The sequence below is a fragment of the Kogia breviceps genome, chromosome 13 (assembly GCF_026419965.1).
Source record: "Kogia breviceps isolate mKogBre1 chromosome 13, mKogBre1 haplotype 1, whole genome shotgun sequence".
Classification (NCBI taxonomy): domain Eukaryota; kingdom Metazoa; phylum Chordata; class Mammalia; order Artiodactyla; family Physeteridae; genus Kogia; species Kogia breviceps.
In genome coordinates, this window is record NC_081322.1 from 41,269,705 (window position 1) to 41,282,804 (window position 13,100).

The following is a 13,100-nucleotide window of genomic DNA, read 5'->3' on the forward strand; positions in this document are numbered from 1 at the left end:
AATTTGAAAAGATACATGCACCCCAATGTTCACTGCAGCACTATTTACAATAGCCAAAACATGAAAGCAACCTAAATGTCCATCGACAGATGAATGGATAAAGAAGATATGATTCATATATATTAAATAGACTATTACTCAGCCATAAAAAGGAATGAAATTGAGTTATTTGTAGTGAGGTGGATGGACCTAGAGTCTCTCATACAGAGTGAAGTAAGTCAGAAAGAGAAAAACAAACACCATATGCTAACACATATATATGGAATCTAAAAAAAAGAAAAAAAAAACAGTTCTGAAGAACCTAGGGGCAGGACAGGAATAAAGACGCAGACATAGAGAATGGACCTGAGGACACGGGGAGGGGGAAGGGTAAGCTGAGACGAAGTGAGAGAGTGGCATGGACATATATACACTACCAAATGTAAAATAGATAGCTAGTGGGAAGCAGCCGCATAGCACAGGGAGATCAGCTTGGTGCTTTGTGACCACCTAGAGGGGTGGGATAGGGAGGGTGGGAGAGAGACGCCAGAGGGAGGGGATATGGGGATATATGTATACGTATAGCTGATTCACTTTGTTATACAGCAGCAACTAACAAAACAATGTAAAGTAACTGTACTCCAATAAAGACGTTTTTTAAAAAAAAGAGTAGCAGAAAAACAAAAACACAAAACAAAACAAAAAAGGAACAAAATTGGGTCATTTGTAGAGACATGGATGGACCTAGAGATTATCATACTAAGTGAAGTATATCAGGCAGAGAAAGACAAATATCATATGATATCACTTATATGTGGAATCTAAAAAAAATACAAATGAACTTCTTTACAAAACAGACACAGACTCACAGATTTAGAAAACAAACTTATGGTTACCAAAGGAGAAAGGTGCAGGGGAGGGATGAATTAGGAGGTTGGGATTAACAGATATACACTGCTATATATAAAACAGATAATCAACAAGGACCTTCTGTATAGCACAGGGAACTCTACTCAATACTCTGTAATAACCTATATGGGAAAAGAATCTGAAAAAGAATAGATATATGTATATGTATAGCAATCACTTTGCTGTACACCTGAAACTAATATAACATTGTAATTCAACTATACTCCAACGTAAAATAAAACTTTTAAAAAGACTTCTATGCATCTTTTAATTTTACATTGCTGAGATTTTATATATGTGTAAAATATATATGTTTTAAATATGTGTGTGTCCTTTTTTTTTTGAAAAAAGCAATTTTATTTACTTACCTCCCTTCCTTTCCTTTTATTCTCTCTCTCTCTTATAAGTTCAGCCCTTCTTTTAGAAATCATGTCATCCTGTTAAAGAAAGAGACATTTAAAAATATTAATGGATAATAATAAAATTACTTTTTAAAAAATTTATTTATTTTTGGCTGCATTGGGTCTTCGTTGCTGCATGCAGGCTTTCTCTAGTTGCGGCAAGCTACTCTTTGTTGCAGTGCATGGGCTTCCCATTGCGGTGGCTTCTCTTGTTGTGGACCATCGTCTCTAGGTGCACCGGCTCAACAGTTGTGGCTCACGGGCTCAGTAGTTGTGGTGCACGGGCTTAGTTGCTCTGTCGCATGTGGGATCTTCCTGGCCCAGGGCTCAAACCAGTGTCCCCTGCGTTGGCAGGCGGGTTCCCAACCACTGCACCACCAGGGAAGCCCTAAAATTACTTTCTATATATTAATTTTTTTTTCCCAAAGGGGAATAATATTTGGGCAGAAGGATACTTTCCAGAAAAGCATGTGATAGTGGTAATTATGTCACTTACATCTTTGGACCTCTGGACCTCTTGATCAGCTACTTCCCTCCAGAGGGATAAATGGTATTTGGGATCAGTCACTTTTTCTATAAACTTTAGAATTCCTTTTCAAAATGGATTACTTATTTGTTTCCTTTGGTGGAGAGGTGGATTTTGTACATGGAGAAACAGTGAAATACTTAGAGGCTATTTGTTGAAAAAGTTTGATAATCTTTCATCATCTAATTAAGATGTAATTGCCTAAAGAATCCATGTGAGAAAAGCACATGTACTTTGGATGCATTCACACATATGGTGTATAGGTAGTCCTCCAGTCTTTCCAGTGGTCTCTAAATCTAATGCAATGAATGGGTCCTTTGATATGACCTTAAGGTTTGCATGAAAACTAACCAGCACCCTTTGGGTTTGGGGGCTCATTAGCTCAGGACTCTTGAAACTGGAGTCCCCTTAAATACTAGGAGAGCAGAGAAGTGCCTTAAAGACACGCCCTGGGGGCTCCAGTCTAGGCCATCAGGACTGTGCTCCTTTTATCTGACAATTACTGAGTATACATTTCAGGTAATTTATGTTTTGTTGACATTCAAGAAATATTTGTAGATAGAATTCTAAAACTGAATGGAATCAAATTAATATAGTTCATGAGCCCCAGAGAGATTCTGTAGCTTTTCAGAGGGTAAGAGTTATAAAAACTCTTATTATTTCCTTTTTTAAAACTAGAGTTTTACCATAGGTGCTTTAACTGTAGAGTTATGAAAATAGTCTCCTTTGTGTTTTCATAACATATAAGGAAACCACTGTATATATCAAAAAGGAATGCAAAGTATGTATAATAAAGCACACACATATTATGAGTCTGTTTTTCCTCTGATCCTTTCACTCAAATAAGTAGTGGTCAGTGAAGTTTAACTAATTATTGCATGTCTGCCAGATGCCATCACTGTTCTGAGCACTGCCCATGTACATTCTTTCATTTTCTGCTCAAAATATACTGCAAGGTTGACAGCACCTTCAGTAAGGTGTGTTTCTGGCATTTTATCTTGTTCCTCCGTTTGGAACATATTCCTCTGTTTTTTTCATTTTCTTTGACTCTATGTGTTGGTCTCTGCCCATGACATAAAATAGCCACCTCTCCGTCTTGACAGAGTTGTCTTGTGTGGAAGATGAACACAGCTCAGGCTGGCCCCAGCTCTTGGCCATCTCTTAAGCCTTTGTACTTGTTTAAGCCACTTTATTTGTTTTTAGTGGCTCCCAGTAGTTGAGGGGGGTACCATGACCTATCAGTGTCCCAAATGGGAGGGTCACAGTCAGCATAGGCTGATTGGAAGCTAGACACTCAAGCAGCAGCTGTTTTGATGTAGGGGATGTGGGTATTTTCTCATTTGTCCAAGGTGTGGGAGTCACTCGGCTAATTTCTGGATTTCTTTCAGAGTGGATTGAGTTCAGGAGGCTCCTATGTTGTCATCTTGGGCTGGACGCCAAGGGACCCTATCTGGATATTTACCACATTTTGTTCATCCATTCATCAGCTGATGGACATTGAGCTGTGTCCACTTGTTGGCTATTATGAATAATGCTGTGTGAACTTCCACATACAAATTTTTACAAGGACATGTTTTCACTTCTGTTAGATAGGTTCCTAGGAGTGAAATTGCTAGGTTCTCTATGACACTTTTGAACATTTTATGGAAATTTCTTAGACTACAGTTTAAGAAAAGATGTTGTAAGCTAATACCTGGGTTTGTTGTACTACAGGCTAAAACGGCCTTGATGGATGGTGTCACCATTCCAGGAGCTAGTGAAAAAGTCAATGAAAATTTTAATTTTTTGTGTTTCAAGGTCTGCTCCATTTGCTGCCTCTTCAACTGTGCTCCAGTGTCTGGTATAAGGATACTTTGGTGCTACCACTATCTTTAATTTTACTTGCCTTGGAGTGAGAAACATTAACATGTAGATAATCATAAAGCCCTCAAATAATTCTTAACTCTTTAATTATAAATTGTCTTAATATTTGACGAAAATGTTTTCATACTGAATGTGGTATTAAAATCAGAAAACTACATTTTTGTAAAGACCACTTTATAAATTGGATAAATGCTGAACACATTTACGCTCATGCTTTTTTTTAACAGGTACATACCTTGATTTTTGCCTTCATTTCTTTGATGAGATTTTTCCTTTCTAATTTCTTCTTTTGTTTCACTTTCCACTTTCCAATTTGGGTAGGAAGGAGGCGATCAGAAACATTTTGATAATCAACTTGTATAAAAACAGCAGTATCTGGGAAAAACCCATGTTCCCCCAGAAACTGGACCTCGTCAGGGTATTGCGGGAAACCATCTAATACAAAACCTGTGGAACTAGGTGGAAATTTCATAACTTACTTTATTGGCTTAAAATATTATATTATAAATATTGATTTTAAAATGAAAAAAGTACTGATAACTCTCAACTTTACATAAGACACCCAATGAATAAACAGTGTCCTATAGTACCTTTTATTTTTTTAATATTTCTACATGCTGTTTCTTCTCCCAAACGTACTGAGTTGGATTAAAATGATAATATTTTAGACTTATATTTATAGTATAAAAGTACTGTCAATCAGTTTATAGACAATTACTATTAATTAGAAGCCTACTAAAAGTTGTGAGAAGATCACAGGGAAAGAGAAAATAAGTTCCCTGCTTGGGACAAGTGACCAGCCTAATGAATGTGTCACCGTTTACATAAAGAGTTTACTTGGCTGCCCTCTACCCCTTTATTGAGAATCCTTACCTTTTAGTCATTTTTCTTCTAAAGATGTTTCTTTTCGGAAAGTTCATAACCCTCTTCCCTGGCTCCCTTTGTAACCAGCGACAATTATTAATGTTTTCTTGGCTCATGTGTAAGATGATCGTATTCAGACAGGATCATCAAACTTGCTCAAGTATGATGAAACTTTAAGAATCATGAAAATAACTTGGAATGTTAACACATTTTCATTAGGGAGTATTTATAAAAACAATCAGGCTTGGAGAACCTGGCTTGGTTTAGTTGAGTGATTTAAGATTGGTCCCTGGGCTTCTCTGGTGGCACAGTGGTTGAGAGTCTGCCTGCCGATGCAGGGGACACGGGTTCGTGCCCCCGTCCGGGAAGATCCCACATGCCGTGGAGCGGCTGGGCCCGTGAGCCATGGCTGCTGAGCCTGCGCGTCCGGAGCCTGTGCTCCACAACCAGAGAGGCCACAATGGTGAGAGGCCCGCGTACCGCAAAAAAAAAAGAAAAATTGGTCCCTTTTTGAATGAAAGTTTATCTCGTTTATCTCAAATTTAGTTTAACTATTTATATTTAAATATACGTTTTCTTCTTCAAAGGAATAGGACTTTCCTGAACTTTGACAGTTTCAGCTCTTACCTGTCATTTAGAAATGTTGTTTTCTTTCTAATTAAGTGGGCAAATTTACATATATTGGCCGTAAGATATGTATTGTTTTCTTTAGAGGTGCCTTCAGCAAAGTCTCTTCTGTTCTAGCTGTTACTTCTTTGTCAATGACATCTAAATCTTTTACCCCTACACCCAACCTCTCTTCTGAGTTTTGATTTAGAATTTTCAACAAGCTGCCTAGTTTCTCCATCTGAGTGCCCTTCAGGAATTATATATGCATCATACTGTCAAAAAATCATGCTCACTGTTACCCTTCCACACACCTCTTCCTCTGACTCACTAGTATCCAGGTGCCAAACTTCAGACATCCTTCAACTCCCTCTTGCTTCTCACATACAAAACTTAAGTAATGTAACTAATGTAATTAGTTACATTAGATCTCTAGGACAGATGCCTTTTTAAAACATGCTTTTTCCTGATTATAAAAGCAATAAATCTCACTATAGAAAAATCAGAAATAAAGTCATGAAAAAAGGGCAAAATTATCTGCAACCTCATATCCAAGAGGTTACTGATATTTTGTTTTGTTTCTTTCTAGTTGGTTCTTCATTTTTTCAACTTTCTATCATATTATAAATAACTTTGTATCCTCTTTTTTAACTTAACCATTGTATAATAAAATTTCTTATGCTATTACAAAGTCTTCATTGTAATAAGTTTTAATGTAGTGCTAATGTTCAGCTATTTTATTTAGGCTATTACAATTTCACTTTTTACATTTCTTCAATCCATACTTTTTTTTTTTTAATGTATGATGTGAGGTCAGGAGCTAAGTTAATGAAGAAAAACCCATGACTATGTTGCTGCCAGCAACATGCCTAAGTTTACTATGACTATTGATCTAATTTAGGGAACAAGAAATTAAAATTAAAGTGACTAATAATCCCACTTACTTGGTTAGGCCAGGGATTAAGTGAAAGAGAGTGACCAGAGGAGGACTGGGACCTGCCAGTTATTTGAATTCTCTATGATATAGTTTCCTTATCTCCAGAATGAGAAAATAAAACTTTCTGTCCCAGAGGGCAGTTGTAAGGATTAAGGAAATTAATATGAATAAAATATAGGAGAACAGTATCTGGCACACAGTAAGTTCCATATAAGTGTTTGCTATTATCAGTACTGTAAGTATCATTTCACTTTCTTCTGGTGGATACCGAGGTAAGAGATTCTGGTTAGGAAATCGAGGTGAAGCCTTAAACTCTGGTGGCCTGGAATTCTTAGTTTGTCCTGTCTGGCGTCAGGCTTGTTCCTGGCTGTTGGTAAAGGGATGAGACTATGGACAGCTATTTAGTCGTGTGAACAACCACTGCAACAAAAACAAAGAGCGTTGCTCATCAACCAGTTATACGGGGGTTAAGTCACAACCCACTGCAGTCACCTACTGACAGCATACCCTGAAAAGAATTCAGGATGAAAAAACAGGATAAGGCACTCTGTCCTTTGGATAAACAGGCCCCTAGATAGTTAAATGCATATCTCAGGAAGGATTTCAATGACCCCAGATTCTTGCATTTTCCCATACATAGAAAAGCACTAAAATCATTAACTTGGGATATCTGTTCTTCATGATTAGCAGCAACCTTTTACCAAGATATATGCTTAACTACATGTATTTCCTAGCCAAGAAATTCATACATGTGTACTGACTCTTCCCCTACCTCTTTGGAACAGGTCTTCAGAGCTATCTCCCAGGCTATAGTCCTCAGTAAGACCCTGAATAAAATTTAAACTCACAACCCTCAGGTTGTGCGTTATTCTTTAAGTTGACAGTGGAATTAACTAATTGTTAAAAGACTACATGGCAAAGAATCTGGTACGTCATGAGTGTACACAGGTTTAGAATATGGATCCTTAATCACAACTACATATTATAATCCCCTGGGGAGCTCCAATGCCCAGGCCCCAACCTCACACCTCTAAAGATTTTGATTCAATTATTTTGGGGTGGGGTCCCTGGCATCAGTATTTTAAAAATAATCCTCTAGATGTTTTTTTTTTTTAATTAATTAATTAATTAATTTGCTTTTGGCTGCATTGGGTCTTCGTTGTTGCATGCCAGCTTTCTCCAGTTGCGGCGAGTGGGGGCTACTCTTTGTTGTGGCGCGCAGGCTTCTAATTGTAGTGGCTTCTCTTGTTGTAGAGCATGGGATCTAGGTGCATAGGCTTCAGTAGATGTGGTTTGCGGCCTCTAGAGCACAGTTGTGGCACATGGCTCAATAGTTGTGGCACACGGGCTTAGTTGCTCTGCGGCTGTGGGATCTTCCCGGACCAGGGCTCCAATCCATGTCCCCTGCATTGGCAGGCGGATTCTTAAATACTGCGCCACCAGGGAAGTCCCTAAATAATCCCCTAGATGTTTTTAATGTGTGGAATCACTAGTTTACATGAGAGTAAAGGAGAAAATTCTTAAATTTATGTTGGAATACATTTTTAACTTTTAAGAATAAATAAAATAAAAGTCAATAAATATATAAAAGCCTATATAAATTAAGATACCGTATCGGTTCCTTAAACCACCACTCAGAGAGAATTGTTTCAAGGATTTCGGGAGGCAATGGCTCATTTTCTGTTAGATTTAATCTGATTGCTTCTTCTTCTTCTGTAAGCTGTACTTCCCGAGGCTACAAACAAAAATCAGAAAACAAAACAAAAATTTTAAACTGTATATTAATAAATAATACTATGTTACATAATTGATTAGGATAAGACCTGTTTTTCTCAGGTCAGTTTTTTCAAAAATATTTATGTATTTATTTATTTTGGCTGTGCTGGGTCTTATTTGCAGTACACGGGATCTTCGTTGCAGCATGCGGACTCTTAGTTGCAGCATGCATGCAGGATCTAGTTCCCTGACCAGGGATCGAACCTGGGCCCCCTGCACTGGGAGCACGGTGTCTTACCCACTGGATCACCAGGGAAGTCCCTCAGGTCATTTTTTATACTGTTGCTCATAAACATTTTAAAAAATTTAAAAAGCTCTTTTCTTTAAACTAATATTTAATATGGTTTTAACTATTAAATGATATTTACTATTGGTAAGAGGAGTTACTAGCAATTAGCATGATTGATTTTCATACATGGTCTCAGGATATCTGTCTCATCATTTTTACTAAAAACCTTGTTCAATCTATAGCACACACCTATAAAGCTTAACTGATTTTTGTCATCTATCTTACAATTATTCAACCTAGATTCTGATTAAAGGATGGGCCAGGCAGGCAGTCATCTGGAATATAATCTGTACCTGCGTCCATTTATAGGAGATCATTTGAGAAGAAAAGGGTCCAGCTATATCAGAAATGGTTAAAAAATGAGTTAGAGTTAAGAATTTTCTCTTTATACCTCCAGATAGAAAATACCTAAGAGATATATACAAACTTTCTTATGAGGCATCATTAGAAATTAATATTTTGAGATCTCCACTGGCACCGGGACAGATTTTTTATGACGTTAAATAGAAAATGGAGAACACAATAATGGAAAACCTTATAGTCTAGGTCAGACATATCAAATAGCATAGTCCCAAATAAATGCTATATAACACTCTTGTCAGGAAAAGCTTTTCCGTTTTTTATTGGAGTCATGTAAAACTCAGTATTTTATATTCTAGATGAGCAGTAAGATCTGTATTTAACATATGGGGAGGATGACTCTTAAATGATTTTTATGGGTTATTTTTTTCTTCTTAGAAACTTTATAGAGTTTGTTTCTTTTTTTTTAACATCTTTATTGGAGTATAATTGCTTTACAATGCTGTGTGTTAGTTTCTGCTATATAACAAAGTGAATCAGCTTATATTCTTCTCCCCCAAAGTAACACCAGTAAGCACAGTTATCTGCAAGGAGAGTATTAATATTCCTACCAGCTTCTTTGTATTTTCTTCCTCAATTGTAACATTGGCCTGAATTGCAAGCTCTTCAAGTTCTTGTTTTGCAAGTTGTTCATCCTCAGAATCGTCCTCAAATTCAGGTCCAACTTTCTTCTCAGTTTTAAGCATTAGTTTTTCTTGAAGAAATTCTTCAAACTGAATATGAAAAATGCCCAATTTTTCTGCCAACTGTCTTCCACATACAGTTTTGCCAGAGCCATGGGGGCCCAGAAGGCATATTCTTAATGGAGGAGCCTGTCACAGGGGGTGGGGTCAGGGGGTTGTAGGATAGAAGGATAGTGAAGAAAAGGAAGCTTTGAGAATTTAGAAAACATAAGGCTTATTATTAACTGCCCTCCCTAAGACTGAATTATCACTTCACAAACTCAAGGATGTTTCAGCATTAGGATACCAATTAACATGATTCATTGCAACAACCATGGTCCTCAGGGATCATCAACAACCATAGAGCATCTTGATATCAAGTGCCAAAAGGCATTTAATAAAATTAAATTAATTTTGTTCCTTTAAAAAAGTTTTAATTAAGGAAGAATGGAAAGGCACTTTCTTAGCACGATAAAAACAATAACAACAACAAAAACTCTCTACCAGACAAAAAGCCCATTGATACTGGAACACTAGGGGTCCCTTCATTAACTCCTGTAATCTCTGTATTGGAGACAGGGAAGCCCCAAAACCAGAGAACCCACAGAGATCCAGATGTATGGATTGTCCATTGATGCTCAAATTGTCAAGAACAACAGTGAGAGTTGGCATGGAGGAGCAGGTAAGTCTTTTGTGAGTGTGGGGAAATGTCTATGATATTGGTAGGTGACAGCAAGGAGGAGTGGGAGATGGTGATATATCTGGATGGACTAAGCCTCAAAGGGGCTGGCAGTAACGGATTTCAAGTAGCAGAGGGAAGCAAGGAGCACAGTCTCATCACCTTCTGTCCTTGTGAAGGAAAGGTTCAGAGAAGAGTTTAAAAGTGCAAGTATACCAAAGAAATACAGGAGAAAGAGGAGTCAGGTATCTTGAGGAATAGGGAAATTTTTAAAAAAGAAAGAAATTTAAGAGATTTAAGAAGACAGAAAGTCCACAAAAGAATATTTGAAAACAGAAATATCAGAGAAAAGAAAGAGATCTTAGAGATTAAAAATGTGACTGCTGAAGTAAAAAGTTCAGTAGTACTGTGAAATTCTAAGATTCCCTAGCATGAAAAACACATGATTTCAGATTAAACATGTACCATGTGTCCAGTGCAATGAATAAAAAGGATTCTGGACAATTTTGAGAACACAAGATAATGAAAAGAAGCTCTTAAAAGCTTTCAAATATTTAAAAAATGAAGCTGACTTACAAAGAAATTAAAATCAGCCTAGTGACACTGGATGCTACCTCACAATAAAGCAGTATCTTTAATATTCTACAAAGGAATGATTTTCAACCTAAAATCTATGTCCATACTAATTGTTAAACATATATGAGAACCAAATGATGACATTTTCAGATATGAAGAAAGTTAGTTGAAAATGTGTTTCAGCAAAACAAGGGTTTGAAAAATCCACAAAAGCAAGAGGAAGACATGATGTAAATATCCATTGACTTTGCCACACAGCATTTATTCACTCTCCGCCTGTTAACCACACCTGGATTCCCCCCAGGAGACCACCCTTCATAACTCTCAGTTTATGTGCTTCCAGTGGAACTGGAACTTCATTAGTTAACTTCATTAGTTAAAGAATTGGGCATGACATGAAAAGATGCTCAACATCACTAATCATCAAGGAAATGCAAATCAAAACCACAGTGAGATATCACCTCACACCTGTCAGAATGGCTATTGCCAAAAAGACAGGAAACAACAAGTGTTGGCAAGGATGTGCACTGTTGGTGGGAATGTAAATTGGTGTAGCCACTATGGAAAACAGCATGGAGGTTCCTAAAAAAACTAAAAATAGAACTTTCTTGTGATTCAGCAATTCCACTTCTGGGTATTTATAAGAAGGAAATGAAAACACTAATTAGAAAATATATATGTACCACTATGTTCTTTGCAGCATTTATTTGTAATAAACAAGATATGGAAGCAACCTAAGTGTCCATCGATAGATGAATGGTTAAAAAAGAAGTGGTACACACATGTACACATAATGGAATATTACTCAGCCTTAAAAAAGAATGAAATCCTGCCATTTGTGACAATACTGATGGACCTAGATGGTATTATGCTAAGTGAAATAAGTCAGGCAGAGACAGACAAATGCTGTATGATTTCACTTATATGTGGAATCTAAAAATCAAAACAAACAAACATAACAAAACAGAAACAGACTCATAGACTTACAGAACAAACTGGTGGTTGCCAGAGGGGAAGGAGGGTAGGGAGATGGGCAAAATAGGTGAAGGGGATTAAAAGGTACAAACTTTCAGCTATAAAATAAATATGTCCAGGTTGGCTGTACAGCATAGGGAATATAGTAAACAATATTGTAATAACTTTATATGGTGACAGATGGTTACTAGACTAATCTTGGTGATCATTTCACAATATATGTAAATGTCAAACCACTATGTCATACACCTGAAACTGATATAATATTGTATGTCAATAAAAAAATAACTGGTCATGTGATAAGATTTAAGTCAGTTGATGTATTACTTGAGAAAAATAATGGAAAAGAGAATGGTGAATAGTGAAAATAGAGTGGTATGAAATTATGTAGGTGCAGTCTCACACCATACTTTTGGATCACATTTAAAATCCCTCAGTGATGAAATTGCTGAAGTGACACCTCACTCATCCACAGGTTAAACCTCTGGCAAACAGAGCTGTGTGGAAATCAGAGCGGATAAGTAGCTAGGAAGTGAAGGGATGTAGATACATGACAATTTGCAGAAAAAGTGTGGACTCACCATTAAGATTTCAGGCTTTTGTCCACGGGGTATGAGTAAAACGAGGCAATAGATCACAAGTAGTGAAACAGACTAAGACGAAAACAAAACACCAAAAGAAGACAAAAGGCCAAATTCCTAAGTGACTCCCACCACCAGCAGGGCCAGGGCACAACCATCGGCATACTTCAGTCATCCCTATGGGACGATTTAGGTCCATGAAAACGGCACAAATTATCCAGAAGAGTTTAAATTGCGTTTTATAAGTTCTGTTTAACAAGGCATTAACTTTACTGAAAGTTGTGACAGTATATTGTAATTTATATATTTTGATCTTGTAATTCCGTTCTAGGGAATTATACTAATAAAATAATTAAGAGAAACAAAGGATCATACGCCCAAAGATTTCCTAAGTACTATTTCATATCCACAATGGCAAAATCACACTATAAAAATTACTGTGAAAAAATGTCTAACAAGAAATTAGATGTTAAAATGGTATGTCAAAGTGATTAGGCAATAAAATAAATCCAATAAATTTACAAGCAGTAAATTCAGCTGTGACTTTCTACTTCAGCTAAAAAGATATAATGTGTTGGTTTGACACAGGCATTACTGAAGAAATCAAAATAGATAATTAGATTATATTCCAAAAAGTTGTTCTTGGAACCTAGATATTTCCATACCATTATATTAGATTGGGGACTTCACTACTGAGTAAAATGGTGGAGGTTGGTAATAAGTCCCTAAAGAAGTACGCAGGAGCTATCGTCAGGATGGGAATATTGTTTTCACCTTTAATGGTTCATCATGAGCCACGTACTCTTCAGGTTGCTCCAAAAACTTTTCTTTAGCCTCAGGACTTGAAAAGTAATAGATCTTTTCTCGATATTTAGCAGCTTCTTCTGTGCTGCCTGGTTGTAGGATGAAGTTTTCTTTGAGAGCCACTGGACAAAAGTGCTTTGTATCTCCCAAATGCCTTCTCTTCTCTTTAATTCTGTCTTCATTCTAGAAATATTATTCAAAGTTTGGAGAACACTATTAATGCATTATTCATGTAATACTAAAGAGGGAATTTCTAAAAATGCAACTTGAATAGTATTTAATCCATAACAATATCCATTTTAAACAATCTACA

General features: G+C 36.7%; 1 protein-coding gene across 1 annotated transcript in view; it reads right to left on the reverse strand.

Moving 5' to 3' along the window:
* The window catches only part of AK9 (adenylate kinase 9), a 116,515-nt gene that overhangs the window by 23,365 nt on the left and 80,050 nt on the right, over window positions 1–13,100 (reverse strand). The window contains exons 22-26 of the mRNA XM_059083187.2: window positions 12,758–12,970; window positions 9,062–9,322; window positions 7,696–7,820; window positions 3,914–4,133; window positions 1,257–1,325 (exon numbers count right to left, since the gene is read on the reverse strand). Of these exons, the coding sequence (XP_058939170.1) occupies window positions 1,257–1,325; window positions 3,914–4,133; window positions 7,696–7,820; window positions 9,062–9,322; window positions 12,758–12,970 (888 nt within the window). The remainder of the gene's footprint in view (window positions 1–1,256; window positions 1,326–3,913; window positions 4,134–7,695; window positions 7,821–9,061; window positions 9,323–12,757; window positions 12,971–13,100) is intronic.